Source organism: Chiroxiphia lanceolata, chromosome 6 (assembly GCF_009829145.1).
Source record: "Chiroxiphia lanceolata isolate bChiLan1 chromosome 6, bChiLan1.pri, whole genome shotgun sequence".
In the NCBI taxonomy this organism is placed as follows: Eukaryota; Metazoa; Chordata; class Aves; order Passeriformes; family Pipridae; genus Chiroxiphia; species Chiroxiphia lanceolata.
In genome coordinates this window covers 50,858,487-50,881,850 of record NC_045642.1, presented here as the reverse complement: position 1 = coordinate 50,881,850, position 23,364 = coordinate 50,858,487, and the positions used below count along the sequence as shown (strand labels likewise).

At 34.7% G+C, this 23,364-nt stretch overlaps 1 protein-coding gene across 3 annotated transcripts in view; it reads left to right on the top strand.

Annotated features, from left to right (window-relative positions):
- Positions 1-23,364, top strand: part of ATG2B (autophagy related 2B) — a 49,747-nt gene that overhangs the window by 12,997 nt on the left and 13,386 nt on the right. The window contains exons 8-32 of one of the 3 annotated variants that reach the window (XM_032690181.1): positions 763-945; positions 1,630-1,784; positions 2,489-2,600; positions 2,740-3,001; positions 3,874-4,024; positions 4,571-4,663; positions 4,843-5,031; positions 6,279-6,552; positions 8,269-8,374; positions 9,479-9,671; positions 9,817-9,959; positions 11,069-11,226; positions 11,477-11,649; positions 11,960-12,107; positions 12,957-13,156; positions 14,015-14,095; positions 15,794-15,900; positions 16,169-16,261; positions 17,073-17,143; positions 18,137-18,213; positions 18,453-18,623; positions 19,107-19,248; positions 20,196-20,398; positions 21,368-21,594; positions 22,267-22,375. In XM_032690181.1, the coding sequence (XP_032546072.1) occupies positions 763-945; positions 1,630-1,784; positions 2,489-2,600; positions 2,740-3,001; positions 3,874-4,024; positions 4,571-4,663; positions 4,843-5,031; positions 6,279-6,552; positions 8,269-8,374; positions 9,479-9,671; positions 9,817-9,959; positions 11,069-11,226; positions 11,477-11,649; positions 11,960-12,107; positions 12,957-13,156; positions 14,015-14,095; positions 15,794-15,900; positions 16,169-16,261; positions 17,073-17,143; positions 18,137-18,213; positions 18,453-18,623; positions 19,107-19,248; positions 20,196-20,398; positions 21,368-21,594; positions 22,267-22,375 (3,821 nt within the window). Of the gene's footprint in view, positions 1-762; positions 946-1,629; positions 1,785-2,488; positions 2,601-2,739; positions 3,002-3,873; positions 4,025-4,570; positions 4,664-4,842; positions 5,032-6,278; positions 6,553-8,268; positions 8,375-9,478; positions 9,672-9,816; positions 9,960-11,068; positions 11,227-11,476; positions 11,650-11,956; positions 12,108-12,956; positions 13,157-14,014; positions 14,096-15,793; positions 15,901-16,168; positions 16,262-17,072; positions 17,144-18,136; positions 18,214-18,452; positions 18,624-19,106; positions 19,249-20,195; positions 20,399-21,367; positions 21,595-22,266; positions 22,376-23,364 lie in introns of all 3 variants that reach the window. The other 2 variants (XM_032690182.1, XM_032690180.1) reach the window with 2 other exon arrangements.

Sequence of the window (23,364 nt, the reverse complement as noted above, 5' to 3'; positions counted from 1 at the left end):
CAAACCAATTGTGGTTCTTGTAGTGCTGTTTCACGAGAGTAGCTTACCTTCTTTGTCCTATGCTTTAGTGGCAGGCACAGAAGTCATAGAGCAGACAGTAACTGAGTCTGTTTGTCCATATTGGTGAAGAATTAACAGCAGTGTTTGAACTACTGCATTGGAAGGATGAGGGTGTTTTGGTTTGTTCCCCCATCTACTTTATGTAACAACAATTATTAGGGTAGATAGTTAATCTTTTCAAAAAGATTTCCCATGTCCTGGGTAGGTAATTAATATTCTTCTGATACTGATATATTTGTTGTGCTGGATTTGTTCATTGTTTTTGGACAACTGGAGAAGTATTACATATAGCTTCCCATGTGTGTGTGATCTTCAAACCTGAAATTTTAAAACTTCCTTAATAGTAAAACCTTTAAGAGATTGTGACCTTAGTCCCTAAAGCTGACTGACAAAGGTATGCTAATATTATATGTGACTTGCATATATGACCTTAAAATATTTTCTTCAGACTTGAAGTTAATGAATGCTGGGGAGAGAGTAGTCTGTTCTGGACAGGTAAAATCTTCAAACCAACAAAATGCACATAATACATATCTGATGTACAACAGACATGTGTTTGTATATCTATCTATCTATCTATATATCTCTACAGATGCATATATATACAGCAACAGTTAATTTTGAGATTAATTTTTGGATTTTCTTAGGGCTACTGTTAAGGAAATTACAGTGGGCTTTCTGTCCTTTTTTTTTTGAATGCAGAGAGTCTAAACAGAATAGAATTGTCAAATAAAGATAGGAAGAACCGACCAATGCAACAGGAGGATGAGTACCGGATTCAGATGGAGCTGAAACGTTATTTAAGAAAAGAGTCTTTATCTGCGGGAGCATCATCTGAACAAAGCTTCTATGAGACAGAGAGTGCCAGAACACCTTCTAGTCGTGGCAAGTATAAAAGACCACGCAACAGAGCAAATAATCAGTTGTTAACGTTGTTTGAATTGAGTGTTCAGCTTTGAATCTTACCAACTTACGTATTGAAATAGCATTACGGTTATTTGATGTCAAAGTTATTGATTGTAAAGTTGAATAAAAAATTAACTATTTTAGGTATCGGGCTAGACTTGACTCAGTATTTCATTAAAACTGTTTGGTTTATATTAATGTGCACACAGCAAATGCACATGCAGTGTAACATCTTTTCAAATGTATGGTTGAGGAAATTACATCTAGAATAGAAATTACATCTAATAGTTGTATTTTCCTGATATTTTTATTTCAATTTTTTTTGCTAATTATTTTTAATGTGAAAGTGGGAACTTTGATTTGTCAAAAGGAGAGTGCATGAATTTCTATAAAATATGCCACCTTGAACATGAAAATGAGACATTTAACTGTTTTAGTGGTCATTAGGGTTTTTTCCTTCTGATTTTTATTTTTATTTAAGTCTCTCTCCATAGACACTACTAGTCTCAGCATCAAGAAACCTTGGAACTTCTGTAAATAATATATTTAGCTGCTTATTCTGTCTAGCAGTTAGCTTTGTAAACTTACGAATACATTTCTGTTAAAAGTAAAGTGATTTTTTTAATAAGAAAATAACTCTTTACTATCTATGGTTCTTATTAGAAGAAGAAGTTTTCTTCTCAATGGCTGAAATGGACATGTCTCACAGCCTTTCCTCCCTTCCACCTCTTGGAGACCCTCCAACCATGGATCTAGATTTGTCTTTAACCAGTACATATACAACTACACCAGCAGGATCTCCACTGAGCACTACAGTGGTATAGTATTAACTATATTTAAAATCTTTTTAAAATTAACAGTTTTGTCTGACACCATTGCATAACTGTTGCATTCTTTACAATATCAAGAACAATGGAAAGTGTTTAGAGTTGATAGTGTTCCTTTTCTGCTATGGAAATTGAAATGGAATGTTTCTCATTTATTTGGCCACTAAGCTAAGAAATGTGTTTTCAAATGCCTTGAAGCTTATGTGGGATGCTTTGTGATTCATTTTCTTTTTAATAGCTGCATGTTTGCCACCTGGGTTTTTTTTCAGCATAGACTACACAGGCTGTGACAATAAAAAGTACAAAATTGTTGTATTACATTATTCCTCAAACAACATAAAAACTTAAGTTGTTGTTATCACCATCTTTGCCGAATTTGTTATATGCCTAGTGTTTTGTTTAATGAAAACCATGGAGAATAGTTGAGCATATATTCTCCCATTTCTCTGTAAAAAGCACATGGAGAGTGCAACTTCAGCTTTAAAAATATGTGGATGTAGAAGATCATAGAATTAAAAAGCATACCCCAAAGTGAAGCAAATCTGCATTAATAAGTTGAGCACTAATACCCCATGAAATGGCATGATGTTGATTATACATGTTGGGTTTTTGTGTTTCTTTACCTTATTATTTGTGTTTGATCTAATATCTAACAACTCTTTGCAAATTTAAGGTCATATATATTTTTGTTCTAGCTTCAACCAACTTGGGGTGATTTTCTTGATCGTAACAAACAAGAATTACAGCCTCCAAGAGGTTCTTCGCTAGCAGCCAATATGGTTCACCAGACTTCCTTAAGAAGGACATGTAAGTAACAATAGACAGATAATTCTGAAAATGAATTGTTATGCAGCAACTTGGTAAAAAGAAATGAAAATCAAAAGTAAGATGATTTTATAAATGTGTTATTGCTGAAAAATTACGTGAACTTAATTTTGTATTTCAGCTATTCCATCCAGATCTGTTTCTGTGGATGAATCCAGACCTGAGCTGCTTTTTAGACTGGCAGTTGGAACTTTCTCAGTGTCTGTACTTCATATTGACCCTTTACCCCCACCTGAAAGTTCACTGAACCTTAACCCATTGACACCAATGGCTCGGGATTTCTTTGCCCGAATAGAAAAGATCGAGCCAGTTAAGTTTTCAACAGAAGATTTTCTGTCCTTCCGAGAAGTATTTGCAGAAGCTTGTTCTCATGATCACCTTAGGTATAACTTTGCTTATTAATAAATATAATTAACAAAAATATATTTTAAGTAAATTTGAATTAAGTAAGTTTATTTCCATAGGAATTGTGTCACTTAATATTTGAATTGCATTAGACTTCTTTATTAATTTCAAAATAGTCTTGAATTTTGACATCTGTTGTCCAAGACTTTTTTTTTAAATTAAGAAAAAAAATATTATAAACATTAAAATCACCTAGCTTTTTAATAGATGGATTAAACTAGGTACAGTTTCTACCACAGAAGTCTAGAGTCAAGAATCATTAAGGTAATTATTGCTTTAGAAACAGCTGTGTTTTACAGGACTATTTTTATTCCACTGTAGTGATTTCTGCTTGAAGGAGCTTAGGAGTTTACTTAGTGCAAAATAGTGTATTAATAGGGATGAAATATAAGTGTGAACAAAATCATAAAGTCAGTCAATAGTCCTTTTTTGCAGAGGTTTTTACCATCCCAGTACAGTGTATGAAGTAAAATATGTAAGGGTGTATATACCTTTTCTTACCTTATGCATGTAATTTAGACTTTCTGAGACATTTGACTTTTTCATTGTCTATCTAAGGATGTTAGATTTATGTGTCTTGCAGCTCAGGTTAGATGTCGAAAATGTTCTTTACAAATTTCTCTATGTTGACCATTGCTGAATGTGTAACATAAGTGAGCACCATTGTCTTTGTTGCAAAATCTGTTATAATTAGATATTTTCATATTTTTGAAGAAATTATGGTTCTTTTAATGATTTTAAAAGGATTGTAGTGATCGTATTTTGCATATTTAAATCTTGACTTTGTTATTTTTATTGACTTTGATATTGTTTTATGCTACTTTTCATAATTCATAATTTTAATAATTAGGTTTATAGGTACTGGCATCAAAGTGTCTTATGAACAAAGACAAAGGACTGCCTCTCGAAGTTTTAGTACTGATTTATCCATTGGTGATATGGAGTTCCTGGAATGCCTTTTTTCTACTGACTTTCATTCCAAGCAGCCTCACTATACAGAGGTATGTAAAATATAGAGTTCCACAGCAAAGAAATTTTAATTGTATAACTGACAATGCTAGATTTTAAAATGGTTGTAATTTAAATTTTTCTTGGTTTTTTTTTTTTTTTACTATTTTAAATATGTTATGGTTTTAAGATGCACCTTCTATTTTAATTCTGAGCTCAGATAGTGAATCTGACTGCTGTCATACCTGACAGGAATAGCACCAAGCAGCCAAACTTCACTAGTTTACTTCTTTTAAATCTGCTTAATGCAGTTTGGGAGTTAGAGTAAATGTTTTCTAAAAACTAACCAATGGAGTTGAGCAATGCAAAGGTTTCTTTGCATGATGATTATTCTTCCATCTCTTTTAATGGTCAGAGACATCCAATAAAGTAGCTGAGTAAGTGCATTGAGTAAGCAGTTGGGCTGGGGCTCTGTTCACTGACTTGAATGTGGGGTTACCTACTGTCTGTTCTAGGTAAAATGTCATAAATACCTTCTCCTGTGTCAACTCTTTCCTCCTTATTTATTAAGTACTTTTAATACTTTTTTTTTTCTAAAGCTGCTGACATTTCATTCTGAAGAAAGAAATGATTCTCATACTGTGCCATGCCTTCAGCTGCATTATAAGCATTCAGATAATAGAGGACCTCAGGTAAGGTGGCAGATTTAAAAGACCAAGTTTCTGTGTAATAACCTTTGTCTAATTTGGTTTATTTGAACAGAAAGCTATCTAACTTGTAAAACAGAGAGTCCTTAACTCTCAGTTATTATGATTTGTTTCACTGTGTTGTTGTTGTTAAAGATTTTACTGCTTTTTCTCTTTCTTTTTAGGGTAGTCAAGGGAGACTCAGTTCTGTACCACAGAAGGCAGAGTTACAAATAAAGTTAAGTCCAGTATTTTGTGAGCTGGATATTAGTATTGTAGACAGATTGAATTCCTTACTTCAGCCACAGAAACTAACTACAGTGGAGATGATGGCGTCTCACATGTATGCTTCTTACAATAAGCACATAAGTCTGGTAAGTTAAAAGAGAGGTAGATTAATAAACTTGCTGGGTTTTTTGCAGGAGGAAGGCAGGATAGCACTAAGCCTGAGATTGCTGGTTCTGATTGATCTGTGGTGGTTGAGGGTTGTTTTTTTAACGTGAGGGGGTTTTTGTTTCTTTTTGTTCTGTTCTTTTGTTTGTTGTTGTTGTTTTTTTTTTTTTAACTTCTGACACAGAACAGTAGCCATGTGACTTAGGTTCTCATTTTAGATTCAGTGATTGCATGTTTAATAACACATCTAAAGACAATGGTAGATGCTTCACAAACTGCATAAATTCTCAGTTTCTTGAAGCAAGCAGAACTGAGCCAAAAAGAGGAATCTTGACTGACTTCTCATCCCTGAACTCTCTCATCATGCTCTCCAGCAACTGATGTAAACTGTTGCTGACAATTACACTTTTCAATTGAAATCTTTGTGTCTCAGTCAGCCCAGTTGCTTCTGGCTCTCTCTATCTGCTTTTGGGGTAGGTCACAGAGAGAATGGGGAGCATATGCTTTGCATTCTAGTGACTGGGGACCAACAGAAGTTTTAGCACAATAACATTAAACTGGACTAATTTTCTTGAAGTACTTGTGGAATGATTAATACAATTAACTACACAGCAACAAATATCTTCATGTAATTTTATTGCTGCATCGATCGATTCCAAAAAAATCAATCCTCAAACCTATTTAAAAGAACCCTTAATTAAAGAATGTGTAAGACATCAATCATTTCTATCAATATGGTTGTGTCCTGAGAGTTTGATTCTTTTCAGTGTTGGTCAGCAAAACGCTACACTCAGGGAGGCTTTGAAGGACATGTCAGTGACAGGAGCTGGATGACATGACTTGCTGAAAGGGGCAAATACACAGGATTGTAATTCCTGGCTTCTTAACAATTTTAAAAAAATATCTGAGACACAGTATTTCCTAACTGCAGCTGAGTATTGTTTGGTACTCTGTCTATAAGAGAAAAAGAAAGATGCAAAAATAGACTTTTTTTAAAGGATTGCTAACTTCTGCAAATACTTTACTTCTAATTAAATAGAATCTTAACAGCACCAATAATAGAAAAATATTCTAAGACTAATAGCAGTTGGCCTTAATGTGTGTTTTCTGTGATACATAAATAATATTTTTTTTTAGGTATTGCATCATCAAACAGCTTTCCCCATAGTCACTTTTAATGCAGTTTTCTCTAATTTAGATTTTTTTTTCCGTTTACTTTGTTTTTCAGCATAAAGCATTTACTGAAGTTTTTCTGGATGATTCACATACTCCTGCAAACTGTAGAGTTTCAGTTCAAGTCACTGCCCCAGCACTAAATCTCTCTGTTCGCTTCCCAATACCTGACCTACGGTCAGATCAAGAAAGAGGACCATGGTTTAAGAAATCACTTCAGAAGGAGATTCTTCATCTTGAATTTACAGATATGGAATTTAAAACTGAATTTATAGGAGGGTCAACTCCAGAACAAGTTAAATTAGAGCTTACCTTTAAAGAGCTAACTGGTAAGAATGTTAACATTATATTAAATGTTCTTTTTATTTTCCCAGATACTGTGTAGTTGAGAAAAAGGTCCTCTCATATGGATTAACATAGGGAGTGTCTTTCCACCTGAATTTTTGAGTAGATATCTCTGCTGTAGTTTAGTGCTCTGTACTAAATACCAACATAAGTGAAAACAAAGTAATAGGAGGCTAATGTATATAGGTGTAGTGCTTGCATTCTTGGTTTTTGAGATTTGAGCTAGTATTTCTTCTATTTTCTGTTACTTTGTTATACCAGTTTGTTTCAATTTCATGTATCTCTCGGTTCTCTATCCCAGGTAAGTTTTGCAGATTCATAGGAGATTACTACAGCTCTGTAAGTTAGAAGTCTAGTCTAGAAATGAAGAATCCCTGGATGAAGGGATAGAATGCACCCTCAGCAAGGTGCTGGCCACACAAAACTGGGGGGAGTGGCTGATACACCTGAAGGCTGTGCTGCCATTCAGCAGGACCTTGATAGGCTGAAAAGTTGGGTGGGGAGAAACCTAATGAGGTGCAATAAGATCAAGTGTAGGGCACTGCACCTGGAGTGGAGTAACCCCAGTATCAGTACAGGTTGAAGGCTGACCTGCTAGAGAGCAGCTCTGGAAAGAAGGACCTGGGAGTCTTGGTGGATGACAAGTTGACCATGAGCTGGCAAGTGTGCCCTTGTGGCCAAAGAGGGGCAGTGGTGTCTTGGGGTGCATCAGGAAGAGTGTGGCTGACAGGTCAAGGGAGCTGATCCTCTCCCTCTACTCGGCTCTGGTGAGGTCACATCTGAAATGCTGTGTCTGGTTCTGGCCTCCTCAGTACAAGGAAGACAAGAAGCTACTGGAGAGGGTCCAGCAGAGAGCAATAAAGATGATGAGGGTTCTGGAGCATGTCTCATATGAGGAGACTGTGGGAGCAGGGTCTCTTTAGTCTGGAGAAGAGAAGGCTGAGAGGGGGATCTCATTAATGCATATAAACATCTCAAAGTGACGTGCTAAGAGGATGGTACCAGACTCATTTTAGTGGTGCCCAGAGACAGGACAAGGAGTAATGGACATAAACGGAAACACAAGAAGTTTCTCCTCAACACGGGGAAGAACTTTACATTGAAGGTGGCAGAGCACTGGAACAGGATGCCCAGGGAGATTGTGGCGTTTCCCTTTCTGCAGATATTCAGAACCAACCTGGATGTGTTCCTGTGTAACCTGCTCTAGGTGACCCTGCTTTGGCAGAGAGGTTGGAGTAGATAATCTGCAGAGGTCCTTTCCAGTCCTAACAATTCTGTGATTCTGTGATTGATTCCCTAAATAACCATCGAGAGAACTTTAATAATTTCATGCCTCTAATATCTCCCAAAGTAATAAATCTGTGAAGCTGATTTATATTTGCAACCTTCTCTGCTTATGTGTCATTTCATGTACTTATCAAGGCTGTGACAAAATGTAGTGATGCTATAAGTGCAAATGCAGATATCTGTGCGTTAGAAACATCTTGTTTTCTAACTACTGCTAGCTAGAAAATAATGTGAAATAATTTTTGTTTCTAAAAGTTGATATTTTTTGGAGGAAGAGACAACCAAATCTGCCTAAGTAGCTTAGTAAATAGCATTGACAATTGCTACGTTAAACTCTAGCATGAGGAGCAGCTAACCTGAAGTTAGCAGTTGTCATTCTTGTGTTAATTTTTAAAAAATCTCTTTCTATTCAGGTTCATTTGAAGAAGGTAATGCAGAAACACCAATAAAATTTTTTCAAGTGTCTGGTGGCACAGATGGAGATGTAACATCGTCATCAGACAATTTTGACTGGCCTCGGTAAAAAAACATTTGGGGTTTTTTAATGTGGGTTGTTTAGATTTTTAAGAAACACTGTTATTTTTGTGCTTTTAATGCAGAATGCCTGTGTGATAAATGCTTGAAAATAATTTGCAAAGAAAGAACATGTAACTAGTGAAAAGACCTCAAGAATTTATAAAAAACCCCAGGCCCCAAAAGAAGTATAAAAAACTTCTTGAGTGAATGTCAGTGAAAGTTAGATGAATGATTAGACTTGAAACTTTCTCCCATTTTTTTTGTCACTTTACCTCTTCTCCTACTTCTGCATTCAAGACTGAATACCAAATGACTCCCCATCAAGTTTTGCCTAAAAATATAATAATAATATATTAATATTAATGTTATATGTTTATAATATATTATTAATAATAATTATATAATTATCTAATAAATTATATAATATATTAATAAGCCAGAATAACAGTAAGAATAACTATATTGAGACTGAATTATTGCAGCTTGTATCACATGCAAGGCAATACAGTACTTGGGACTTACTGAAGAGAAGGACCTACCAACTGAAGCATGTAATAAAATGTTTAAAGAGGCAGTTTTAGATTTGCTACAGAATTTGCTGTGTACTTTTTATGCCACAAAATTTAGTGGCTTCCTGACAGCAAGTTTGTAGGGAGATTTTTTCTTTTATAATAGCACAAATAAATTTTTCTGTAACAGTGTTTACATATAATATACTGCATCACGCAGTAGAGTATTTTGAATAGCTGTTAATGATCTAGTGAAACAAGCATTATTTTGGGAGAGTGCCAGGTTTTTCTTAAAAAATGGTCACCTAAATGGTCACCTGATGGAATTGAAAAAAGCAGACAGTAACATTTTTTTTCATCTGATGGTTGTTTTTCCATATCCCTTTGTATGTGTAAGTTTGTTTTTTTTCTTAGCGGTATTGCTTTGGGTAATAAAATATGTTACTATCTAATAAAAAAAAATCCCTGTTCTTTGAGCTATTTAGTCTGTGTGTATTTAGTGGCAAGCCAGTAGAACTAGGGGACATGTGACAGTGCTTAAATATAAACATTATAAACATATCTAATGGCTTATTCTGCCTAACTTCTCCAATGTCAGGATTGTATTGAAAATAAACCCTCTGGCTGTGCACTCTATTCTGGAAAGGATAGCAGCTGAGGAGGAAGAAGGTGATAATAACTTTCAAGAGGAAGAAGAAGGAGGGTCTCATTCTTTGAAGGATGTCTGTGATATTAGAAGACCAGAGCCTTCTCCTTTTTCTTCTCGTAGGGTCATGTTTGAAAATGAAGAGGTACTATAAAGTTTTGTTATTGCTTTGTGCTTATGGTAGACAAAATTAATACATCCTCACTACTTGATATACATCTTCTGGCTACCACTTTTGGGTTTTGGTTTTTTTAACTTAAGAGGTTTTTTTTTTTTCTTTTTTCTTTCAGATGGTGATGCCAGGAGATGTAGTAGAAATGACTGAGTTTCAGGATAAAACAATTAGCAATTCTCATTATGTACTGGAACTCATGTTACCAAACATTCACTTAACATTACCGAACAAAAGCTTTTATGAAAAGCTTTACAACAGGCAAGTATGATAATTGTTTTTACTTGGTTATCATGACCTGTACTCTTAGTTCTGTATTCACCGTTGATAAAAGCAATTGAATAAGCAGATGTAACACTTGTATAGTTTATTTAAGAACATAAAATGCTATATAAATATTTTTCAAGTTAACATCAGAGACAACATTGTCTCAGGCGTCTGGTCGGTGCCATGACAGCCATCTGCTAAGAAGTGTTTGGCAGATACTGTGAACAAAGGGTAAAGCTAAACAGTTGTTTGCTCTCACTGAGTACTTGATTCAGATCTCTGTTTGCAATATTTCATTTTGCTCTAATCTTTCTGATTTCTTCTTTAAGTAGATCATTGTACTTCAGCAACTGTTGCACTCCATCTTATTGTTTCCATCTATAAATCTAGAGTTTACAAGGTAGTCAGGGGAAAAAACCCTAACCCAATTTTGTAAGCATTACAAAGGTTTACAAAAGTGTAGAGAGAACAATTCCAACTTACGGATGTGTGTTCAGCTTTTATTTTTGTTAATTCCCTGTCTGAAAGACAACAAAATACTACTAAATTGGTACTGTGCTATGTTAGATGCAAGAGAGGTGCCGACCTGTTTTAGCCTCTGATAGGTATTACTTCACTTCTAGAGTATTTTTCACTTCCAAAGTGGCAAAGCTGATCCTTCCATTGAGTATTCTGTTGGAATATTTCTGCACTGAATGTCACATCTGTCTTTACCATAGCAGACACACTCACTTGAAATCAAAAGAACAAATTTTTCCTGCAACTTAGTTGAAAATTGATGTGATGAAAGTAGGATTTTCTCACCCCCTCCAACCTACTGAGCTAATATGTACCTCCTTATAGAGGCTTTCGTGTCACTGTCAAATGTTAGACTTTGATATGTGCGTACAATAATTACAGAATAAAGGTTACTTTCATTATTTATTGCTTTTACACATTAATATATTATTCTTTCTTGTGCTCTTGAACTTTTTTTCTCTATCTTGTTTATGGAATCTGAAATCTGTTATATGAAGTCTGCAAAGAAAATATGCTTGACTGACTTAATATAAAGTGGAAACGTAGTCATATGTTTTGTGTAATGACAATGTATTTCTTCCTAGGATCAGCAATGATTTATTGTTGTGGGAACCCACAGCTCCATCTCCTGTAGAAACATTTGAAAACCTTTCTTATGGTGTTGGACTATCTGTGGCCAGCCAGCTCATCAACACTTTCAGTAAAGACAGCTTTAGTCAATTTAAATCTGCAGTTAATTATGGTAATACACTTACTAAATCATCTAGAACTATAGTGATTTAGAAGCATAATTGGCTGAAGTGATTAAGCTGTTAGTGGAAGGATTTTGTGAACTTAGGAGAAAACATAAACCAAGAAGACAAAATGTAGATTACTGTTTGAGTAAAATAAGTTTGAAATTGAATTGCATTACCAATGGAAAAACGAGTTATTGACATAATACATGTACTAGTTAGAGAGTGAGTTGAGTTGTTTTTCATTTTATCTATTAGATGATGAGAGTGGATCTGAGGAAGAAACACTACAGTATTATTCCACTGTTGATCCAAACTATCGTTCACGCAGAAGGAAAAAGCTGGACTCACAGAATAAGAACTCACAAAGCTTTTTGTCTGTTCTGCTGAATGTGACACATGGATTAGTGTCAGTATTCACAGATGTAAAGGTGAGGCTCTGAGACTGGACCAAAGTTGTTTGTTGTTTTGGCCACAAGATCCCTTCATGCTGTATGTACTTATTTGGAAAGAACAAGTGTTTTTAATAGTAATTCTGTAATGTTCTTACTACTATACTATAACTAGGCAATAATACAATACAATATTTTGCCAATTGTGTTTACTTTGCTTCACATGAGAATAACTAAAATAAAAGCAGGAAAATATGTATTAGTAGCAAGTGTTATATTAGTTTAGACTGTCTAAATGCAGCAAACTCAGCAAACAATAGTTTTATCCTTTCTATGCTTCCTTCAGCAGGATGATGGAAATACACTGGAAGGAAAGTACGGTGAATTTTGGTTTGAGTTCAACAGTGGTTCCCTTTTCAGCGTGACTAAATATGAAGGCTTTGAGGACAGACACTATGTTTGTCTCCATTCTAACAGCCTCAATTTATATCATCAAGGTAGGGTGGCATTGACATGTCTTTGGGACTAAATTTGAAATGAGATAAGCTTGCAGTTTTTTTAGGAGAAAGGCTGTATTTTTTTTTCTTTTTTTTCTTTGATAGTGTATCATTTGGCACAACAGATTTAATTCATGACTAAACTTTCTGAAGACTATAGTAATGCAACTTTATGATAACTATATTTACTTAGTTTGGCTCAAACTTTTCCTTGGCAACTGCTGGTCTTCATTGATATTGTGATCCTCTGTCAAATTAGCTGTACAGTCTGTTCTTTACTATGAAAGTACTAGCTTCCTACATGTTATTGGTTGTTTGATTCAAAAAGTTACAGGGTACCAGCATCTGCTATGCCTTTCCTGGATAGCTAGTTGTAGTCAGCAGATGAAGAATTTTGACTGTGTAGTTTGTATGGCTGGTAGCCCCCATTTAGTTACACTTCTTAAGGTTTTCCCCTCATGTTTCTGAATCAGTCGTATTTTCAATGCAAGGCTTAATTATTATATATTTACGGGTTAGCATGGCACTGTCTCATAGCATGGAGACACATGTTCTTATTCTCCACGTAGCCTGTTGGAGATCTGTCCTTTATTTCACCTCTGCCATTTTGTTGGGCAAATAAAAAACTTAAACCCTGTAGTCAGACTGAAGATTTTAGCTTGAACCCTGGTTTTAAATATTGGATCACCTGTAACCTTTCTTTCACAGTTTTTGGTCTTCAGTGTTCATGACTAACTTTGATAATTAAAATAATTTTATAAGCGTAAAGCATAAAAAGGATTTTCCTTCACTCTTCCCTCAGTAACAACTTTGAAGCCTGAGGTAACTCATTCTAAAATCTCTTTGCAGGTTTGGTGGATGGGGTTGTCCCTTCCTCTGAAGTACGACTGCCCAGCACAATACGTCCCCATTGGTTAGAACCTACTATTTGTTTTTCTGAAGAAGATGGTCTTAGCAGGACTACTTCAGATGGTGTGGGAGTGGATAGTCCAAGTATGCTGACTGTTGCAGTCAAAATCCAGTCAGATAAAGTAGAGAGCAATACAAAGGTTTGTGTTTTTACATTTGTGCTGTTATAAATTGAGTTACTTCAATTTATATGGAAGCATCCAGATGTGGAGTTACAAGGGCTATAGATAAACAAACCATGACATTCATCCTCAAACTGTAATTTTCTGTTAGAATCTTATGGGTGGATTCTAAAATTTAATTATCAGTATAATTTACTAATTCTTCCAATGTTTCACTTTGCTGATCACGCTGCATTTCATTACTGGAGGCATTTCTTTGACAGTTTTTTCTGACTTTGTTTGTTTGTTTTGTTGAGTTTTAATCTGGTGCCAAAACAGACAAGAACAAATATAAAGAGTTAAAAGCTTTCTGCTCAGTTTACCGGCAGTATCATCTAATAGGCAGCATTTGCTTACCTATTTGGAGTGACATAGCTAAATAACAGTAGCATTCAATGGTGTGGCTAAAAGATGACCTCTTAGCTGGTGACAAACAGGTTGGAGTTATCTGGAGAAGGAACCTGCAGACCTGTGAAGTGTTGTGGGGGGCTGAACTGACTCAGATTTGAACAGCACAAGAAAGAACTACATTGAGTTGGTACTCCTGCTAATTTCTGGTGAATCCTGGTTTGAATGTGCAGGTGGCCTTCCTTCCATCACCGCCACAAAACTGTTATTTCTAAACTACAGTGTTGCAAAAGGTACAAGACTGTATTAGCCAGGGTTTCTTTATGGGGAAGCAGAGTTTTTTTGAATGCTTAATCCTGGCCCAGTCCTTTCTTCATTTCTACACAGTTGGAGATTTCGGGAACAGAGGGATGATACTATTTCATAATCTAAATGCCAAATAGTTACATATGTTTCATGTAAGCTAAGTCATGCAACTTTGTTGTGCAGGAATTTCTAGTTGCTGTTGGATTACGGGGAGCCACCCTTCAGCACAGAGTACTGCCTTCAGGTTTAAGCTGGCATGAACAGGTCAGATTGCTACAGTTTTCTCAACTGCATCTTCAGTTTCAGTCTCGTTGTTTTAATGGGTTTGAGTATCAAACTAAACCTTGATATAAAATCTTGGTGTTAAGCTATGTCTTATTATCATACTCTTCTTTTGAAAGTGTTATTCTTTCTTTCTTGTCTCTTTTTGAGACCACTGATAGGCTGTAGTCTTGCTTTTAAATTATTTCTTGCGTATTCACTTGGTTCAGTTCCTCTCATGATCCTAAATCCACTACGTGTCAGAGAGGTTCGGGGCGGGGTGGGGGTTATTTTGTTCTGTAGTGGTTTGTTTTAGTGTTTGGGTTTTTTGGTGGTTTTGTTTTTTTTTTTTTTTTTTTTTAAGAATTTTGGAAGAAATCTTGGTAGTGCAATGCTATTCAAGTACTTAAATGATTCTGTAGTGAAAATTCACCCACGAAACAAGGAAAGTACTTGCAGCGCTGAAAGCATTTCCCCATTTTTCCCTTCTGTTCACTTTATTTCTTGAGTCTCGTTTCTCCCTTATATGTTCCCTGTTTTGCATAGTTTGAAGAGCAGTAATGTGGAGAAGAAGACATTAGGGAGGTAGTAAACAGCAGTTTACAGAAACACTTCTGAATGAGGAAAGTTGTACTCAGAGCTATGGATGCAGAGGGACAGCACAGCAGCCAGGGGTGGAGACCCTGTGTATGTGAACTCATGTTAGGCAGGACATGCCATTAGCATGGTAGCAATGTAGTTGCATGTACTTACACCATACTGGATTACAGATAGTAAACCCTGACATTCAAATTTATCCTTCTTATCCTCCGGTATGTGTGGTGTGCTTATTTTTATATGCATTGATATTGTATAACTTCATGGAACTGAACTTAGGGCTTCAGACCCTGCTGTGTCATTACTTTCTTCTTAGAATGATGTTCCTGTGGGTTTGTGTAACCTGCTTTAAACCGTGTTCCACATTTGCTTTATGAATTTGCTCAATTAGTAAATGCACTTGGGAATCTCTTTTGGAGGGTGAGGGGTGAAATAAAAAATTGTCCAAAGAGACAGTTAGAGGAAACAATTAAAAGGCTAGCAGCGATGGTATGCCCCAGGCTTAGAATAAATGAAGAACTTTTATAGTGTAACAGATTTGATAAGGAACTATGACAGATCTTAAAGAGGAGGATAGGTGTTTATTTTATATGGTAATACGTGAAAAATCTGTATGTACAGTGCTTGTGCACATATTTCTAGTTCTGAGCATATTTTCCACCCCAGCCCCAAGAAAAAGGATATCTTGATACTTAAAGATATCTTAACTTTAACAATGTTCAGTATTATGAGAAAAGTTAACTTTTTAGACAGAGAGCAAAGAAAATGATAATACTGTAGTAACAACTGCAAAGAAGGATGAATGAAACTGTATTTTAGCAAGATTTAAAAAATGAATTGTGAGACTTTATACGCCACTTGGGTCTTTTCCATACTTTTGAAGCTGCAATTTTGATGGGGTTTTTTGCCTTGTCTTCATTCCCTGCTTTTCTCTAAAAAGACACTGAGTAAGCACCTTTACATATCTGAAACTGTTCTCTCCTTTTCTTTCTACAAATCTTGTTATTGTCATACCCGCTAGAGATTTTTTTTTTTGCAATAGATGATTGAATATTTATTTAACAGATATTGAACTATTAAAATAATATGTTTTTTGATTTTTAGATTTTATATTTTTTAAATATTTCTGATGAGCCTGTTCTGGGATATAATCCTCCAGCTACAATTACAACTTTTCATGTCCATCTATGGAGTTGCGCTCTTGACTACAGGTAAATAAAATGCAAGTGTTTGTCACTTGGTGGCACTGCAGCTATATATTTATTCTTCAAGAATGTCTGTGTTTGCATACTAAAGAGAATATTTATTTAGGCTTTTTGGGAAAAAGTACTTAACAGAAATCCCTTAAACTGGAAGCAATTTAAAGTAGGATATACACTTGCCTAGGCCTGGGAAGATGTAATTAGGTCATCTGTAGGGCTCTGATTGCACTTCTAAATAGGTACAAAATATTAATTTGTTTTTCCTATTTGTTGTTAGGCCATTGTTTTTGCCAGTCAGATCTCTACTTACTGTTGAAACTTTCAGCATTTCAAGTAGTGTTGCAGTAGATAAATCCTCTTCTACTCTCAGGTATGATTTAAGTGATTGTAATTCATGGAAGCTCCTGTAAAACTTGTAACACCTGTCTGCTTTTTTGACCTTGGAAACATTCTTGTTGTGTAAATGATCACACTGCTTTACATATTTTGAAATATACTTTGCTTATGTGTAATCCTTCTTTCATTAGATTAAATATTTTTTAATATAATTTTTTATTTAGATTGCTTTCTTTAACAACCAGCAATTTTTAATGAGGTTGAAAGATGTCCTGAGATGTTGTTGTGTCCATTTTATTAATTAGAAACACCTTAAGATTTCTTAAATATTTGTTATTTGGAAACAGTATATTAATTAATTAAATATTTAGTGATTAGTGAGCATCTCTGTAACTTTTAATAATTTTTGTTGCAACTTCAGTTGAATATTCATTCTGTTATATGTGTTCTGATGTGAAACATTTACCAAGTTGCTTGATTTTATTGATAAAACTTTTTAAATTACCCTTGAAACAAATGTGTGTGTTAGCTTTATCAAAAAGAGAAAAAGGCAAAAAAGGAAATAAGTGACAATTCTGTATGTCAAAAGCATTATTTCTTATTCTAGAAAGGATCAAATATAAAAACTGAAATGCAAAACCAATATCATTAGTGATAGTGAAAATATGTTACAGTAGTTAATTGCCAGTGGATTTGGAAATTATGAAGAGTTAGAGTGAAGAGTTTGCCTTTAAGATACGTTAGGTATATTTGTGTTTTAAAGTATTTTTTTCCTATACCAATTTCTTTTGACTGGTTGATTGTACAGCATTTGTCTAGCATCTTTATCTTGTTTTGTTTTCTAGGATAATTTTAGATGAAGCTGCTTTGCACTTGTCTGACAAGTGCAATACTGTTATGGTCAACCTCCATAGAGGTAAGGATGTTTTAGATGTGACTAATCAATTGTAGAGCCTAAAGAAACAAAATTACAGTCATATTCAGTATATATAAAGGTTATTGAAGAAGAGGTCTGAGGAGATAAGGAGCAGCAACTTGAATATGAGTGAATAGCGCAGTGTCGATGAACATCTTAGTGCTCTAGTTTAGATTTGTTCAGAAGTATGTCAGAGAAGAGCAACTTGCAATTTCTCCATTATCTCATTAAAGTTTCATAATGGGTATTGGAAAAAAGCATATTTTTAAAAATCTGGAGTTTTCCAGAAAGAAATTTTCATAGAAAAGAGATCTCATTTTATGAGATGCATTCAGAATAGTTGAACTTCAAAGGTGCTATATGGCACAGAGTTCTAGGTTCTGAAAAGGATACCAACTGCTTTGCTCTCATTGGAAATAGTAAGAACCTTTAAGGACTGAGGAACTTAAATCAATATTTAACAAATGAATTGGAAAAATAATGAATCCTTGTACCCACAAATGTGTGTATTTAGCTTAGGTAAGAGATCTCTATTAAAGGACATAGTAAAGGTATGCCTGTTTTGTTTAAACAAGAAAAGAGGGTAAATAAGTTATTTGTGGCACTGAAAGATGAGTATGATGTGAACATGTGTTCTCTTTCTCTAACTTCAACTAAAAAACTGGTAGAATGCTTAGTCACTCAACTTGTGTGTGCCTCTGTTTCTCTAACTCACACAGATGGGATGAGGATAAATACCTTAAAAGATTACATTGCACACAGATGGTGGCAGTGGGAGTGATATATTGGATTGAAATTATTTGAGTTCTTGATTTGAGTAGCTGAAACTTGAACTCAGAGACTAATCCTCATAAGAGAAGGAAATGTGGAGATGTAAAAGGTTTTGATAAAAACCTTTTTTAATGCTATTTTTGGCAGTGTAATAACAAGAAATACTTAATAAGGATTGTGTTTGTTATTATCTTAATATTTTTTCTAATTATAATTTTTCAGATTATGTTCGTGTTATGGATATGGGACTGCTGGAACTAACCATTACAGCAGTAAAATCGGATTCTGAGGGAGAAAGAGTAAGTATTTAATCATAGACAAAGTAAAATGTAAAATCTCCATGAGAGATTGTGGTTGAAAATTACCTTATTATACTTAAAAGTAAACTGAAAAACTTTCCTTCATTTTGCTATTTCTTTTAAATCCTTTTTGACTAGTTAAGTCAATTAATTTAAAAACAACTGTGTAAAGATGCTATTTTTATGGAATCTTAGGATGATTTGAAGTGCCTTCTTACCTTTTTATTGTTGCTATCTAGACCAAACCACGTTTTGAGCTGCACTGTTCCAGTGATGTAATCCATATTCGTACCTGCTCTGATTCGTGTGCTGCACTGATGAATCTCATACAATATATTGCAAGTTACGGTGATTTACATCCACCTGCTAAGACAGAGGTCAAACGTGGAGTTAGCAAGCCAAAAATGAAGGTATAACATGGCAAAATAATATCAACTTAACTTTGTGCTTCTTGGTAATATGTTTTAATTTTAATCCCCATTCTATTTCCAAATAATGTGAGATTTCCCGTGAAGAAATTAACAGATTGTATCTAACTTAAAATATATTTAAGAGTAAAATAATGTATTTTTTTTCTGCTTTGGTCACTAAATATTTTAAAATGTTTTATACTGTTTACCTGTTGTACTTTATTATTTTCTAAAGAATGAAATTCTAGGACATATATGAGCTGTCCAGGTACTCTCATTATCTAAATATCCTGAACCATAATGTTCTAACCTACTCTATGAATTATCTAGCTTGGTGTTTCAAAGTACTCGATTATTTATCAAGTAAAGATGTTTCTTCTCACAGTTTAAGAGCTGTGAATCAAGCTTTTCTAGCAAAATCTTTTTCAACACAACATTGCAGTTGTCTTTCAGATGTAACTATGTATAGTTCCTCTCCTACAGGTAGAGACCTTTAGCCAACCATCTTCCCACGGACCAGTCCTCGCTGAATCAGAGCAACAGATTCTACGGGATTTAATGAGTGATGCAATGGAAGAAATTGAGACTCAACAGACTGCTTCTGCCATGAAACCAGAATCTAATGGTAAGAATCCTCTAAAGGCATAAGTACACACGAAGTACAACCTTTTTGGAAAGAAAGAGGCCTTGAAAGTTTTGTGTACGTAGAGATGGTGCAGTAAGAATGGGAGCGGATACTTATGATGTCTGAAGTTTTCAAACTATGAAACAGATTCTTGCTTTTAATAACAGTAATGCAGAATCTTGTCAAATACACATTACTGAGATACCAAAGCAGCAGGGAAGGAATCTGTCAAGACCCCAAATTCTGTAAGACTGTAAGTTAGCATTAGGTGTAAGTTTATATGTCATACTGCAATGTGGAGGAATCAATGACCTCTCTTGTGTGTATGAAGGTAGTCCAGGAAGATGGTACAGTTCTGAGTCACAGGAAGAACTTTTGGCTGTGAGGAATTCTTTCCATTAGCAGATAGAACAAGATAGGTTGATTTTATCACAGGATTATGGCTCCTGTATCATGGCTAGAATGTAATTCAGATTTAAATTTGCTAAGGATTTTGTACTGCAAATAGAGAATGTCATTATTTCTGTGATGTCTGGTCTTTTTGATGGTGGAAGGTGAGCAGTCACTGTAGTACTGAAAGTTATTGATGCTGTGGTCTTACTACCAGAATGAGAAACTTGGACATGAAAATGCTTGATCTATGTTTGACAGGTTTTGGGTTTTTGTATCTGTGGGGGGTTTTTGCAAATAATTTTCCTATCTTTTCTCTGTTCATCTCTGCTAGTAACTACTTATAATTATATTGTAATCACTTTCAATTGTATACTGGATGAATTTTGAAAATTGTATTTTATTTATAGTAGGAAGTGATTCAAGATATAATAACCAAATTTCCTTGATGTAATTGAAGCTAATGAATGTTTGTTAATTCTTAAATAATTTTCATATTTTGTAAGGATTTTTCCACTGAAACATGTTTTTTTTCTCCACCCTTCTTCGACTCTCAGGAGTTTTGGATGACAAATCTCAAACTCAGGAACCATCTTGCTCAGATCTCTTCTTGTTTCCAGATGAAAGTGGAAATGTCTCACAAGATTCAAGTCCCACTTATGCTTCGTTCACTCATCACCTCATAAATGAGGCCATGGGAGATGTTCCAGCAGAAAGTGATGATTTCTGCATTCTTTTTGCACCAAAAGTTGCTGTTGCTGTAAGATCCTTTGAAAATTACTTAAAAAAATCCATATATAAACTGAATTAGAGAAAAGCCTATGTAAGACTTAAACAAAATAGATTTCATAGGCTTCTGTGATACTTAGTGATGTTTTTTATCAGTGGGCAAACTAGCAGAAAAATAATTTTTCTGTTTGAAAGGAACTCTGCATTGTTACTGCAAGGAATAAGTATTTTCAGATAGATATGATTTTTCTGTATCTCAGCACTATGTAATTGTTCTCTGATCTGAATGTTACATTAAACTATTGGCAATTTTCCTACATTTTAGTCATGTTTTATCATTGCCATTTTGACTTACAGTAATGGCACAGTTAGGAAAAAATGTTTTAGGCAAGACCCAGTATTTAGCAAAATAGTAGTTTGCACGTCTTCTAATCTTTTATTCATTTCTCTCATAGTCTAAGCTTTCAGTATTTTTAAGGACCTAAGATCCTTGCCAAAGCTCAGAGAAAAGCTTGTGTGTTGCTTTACACTGATGTCCATCCTCTGCATGGTGTTCATGTTGTTCATAGTATCTCTGGTTTTGTTCATCTTAATAGACAGAAGTAGTTCCTGGATCCCTGATTAGAAGCTGTATTTTCCCAGTTATGTTTGAGCTTGTTTGTTTTCAAAAGTGCTAGTATGGTAGCCTAGGCTCTTCTATGGCTTTTTTTGTTTGCTTTCAATTAGTACTTTGTTTTGTTTACAGTTTGGGTGGGGAATTGTTTTGGTTTGGTTTGGGTTTTTTTGTTGTTGCTGTTTTTAACTACCTCTCAACTTCTAGGTTTTTTTCATATGCTTTTGTCTTTACTTTATAAGAAACATTCCTAAAACAATTATGTGTTGGATAAGCTTTAGAAGACAATACAGAATACCTTTTCTTTCCATAGGAACGAATTAGACATCTCAATAAAGAAAGCAGATTTCATCTTCTCAAGGCTATACACTTTTTTTTTTTAATTAGGAAAAAGAGGAAGAACCAGTTATAAAAATAATGGTTGATGATGCAATTATCATAAAGGAAAATCATTTCAGCCAACCTGTTAAAAAAACAGATACAAGCAAAGCTCCTCTGCATTTTCCTGTTCCTCTGGTACGCTATGTTGTAAAGGAAATATCTCTTATTTGGCATCTTTATGGTGGAAGGGATTTTGGGACTGCACCACCAACATCACCAGCTAAAAGTTTCATGTAAGTGTTTCATGTAATTCTGTAGATTAGAACCCTTAAAAATACTTAATTTTCTTTTAGAGTAATCTCACTGTTAAATCTCAATGTCCCTTGCTCGCTTCTTTGCTCCCTTCTCACAAGGAGTCAATCACAGAATGGTTTGGGTTGGAAGGGACCTTAAAGATCATCTAGAATCTTCTTCAGTTTAACTCCACACACCAGAGTGTATTTTTCCCATGTCTTAACCTGGACAAGCTGGGTTTGGGGTTTGGGTTTGCTGATTTTTTTAATTTTTTTTTTTTTATTTTTTGGGAGGGGGTGGTGGAGGGATGGATTTTGTTTTCAGTAATATTAGAAGTCAAATTTTCCTAAAGAGATCAGGGCTTAAGGAGCTTAAGAGTCAGGTCTACCAGATGTCATATAAGATAAAGAATTATTAAAATTATCACAGCCAAAATTAAGAAAATGTTCTCTGAATGTAATTTGGAGGGACACATACACGTAGCATTCCACTTAAGTATGCATTACTTGAAGAGCAAAAAGAAATGATTTGTTTAACAGTAACACAATTTCAGTGGGTTTTTTTGAAAGCCATTTAAATACTAATAAGTTACATCCATTGCATTTCATTTTAGATTAACAGTGAGATAACTTTAATCTGCAAAAGTGTATTTTTTCTTTTTATTTCCCCAGAAGTCCCCATAGTTCTCCTTCTCATACACCAACAAGGCATGGGCGGAATACAGCATGTGGGGGAAGAGGAAGAAACCCTGACTTCCTAATGGAAATACAGTTAAGCAAGGTGAATGGCAGAAACAGCTTCAGCCATGACTCTCTGTGTGTGAATGTTACATTCCTTTGATAACAGTTTTCCATTAGAGTTCAGTAGGATTTCTTTCAACAGTATCTAAATCTAAGCAATCACTTGGAAGATGATGAAGGTAGAATTTGTGTAACAAAAGATGTATTTACTCTTCTAACATAGCATTTACTTGCTGAATAAACTTGTTTCTAAAGATGAAGGATATCTATTCTGATATTCTTAATCTTTTTGTTTATTATTACCAAGTTTTAAAACTGCTGTTCTGTTTTCTTCTCTTATAGATACACCTGTTATGAAATTAAGTGTTCTAGCAAAATAAACGACATGTAGATCTGTTGAGAATGCTCAGCATATCACTTTGATAACTGTATATTAAATAACATCCAGTTATATCACAATATTGTTCCTGCTATTTCCCCTAACGTATTTAGCACCTTTCAGGCATAAGTATCTTACTGTTGTTTTTAAGGGTGTGCTTAACTCTAACATAGGAACTAGATGCTTGTTTCTGGTACTGGGAAGAATACTGGCAAGGAGTTCATGTTAAATGGATCAATAACAAAATCTGTTTAAAATAAGACTTTATAAAACATTTCCACAAACATGAAAGGCACTACATAAAAATAAATGCCTTTTATGGTCTTTATGGGTTTCTAAAGCTTAAAATTCATCCAATTAGCACTTCAAGCTTGCCAGGAATATGTGGATGTGTCTTTTCTAGAAACAATATGACATTGCAATAAAAAAGAGGAAAGAAAGGAAGTGTTTAATATTCCCTCTGGAAAACTTCATATGTAGAAGTATAGCCATTTCTTAATTTGTGGATATTTAATGAATTAGTGTTAGCACTGAGGCAAAAAGATTTTTTCCCCCCACTTGTACTCCTAACTTTGTGGAAGACTTAATTTCTTCTTCTTGTTATTAAGGAGACAATGTCACCAACAGAGGATGTTTCTTTGCAAATCAGG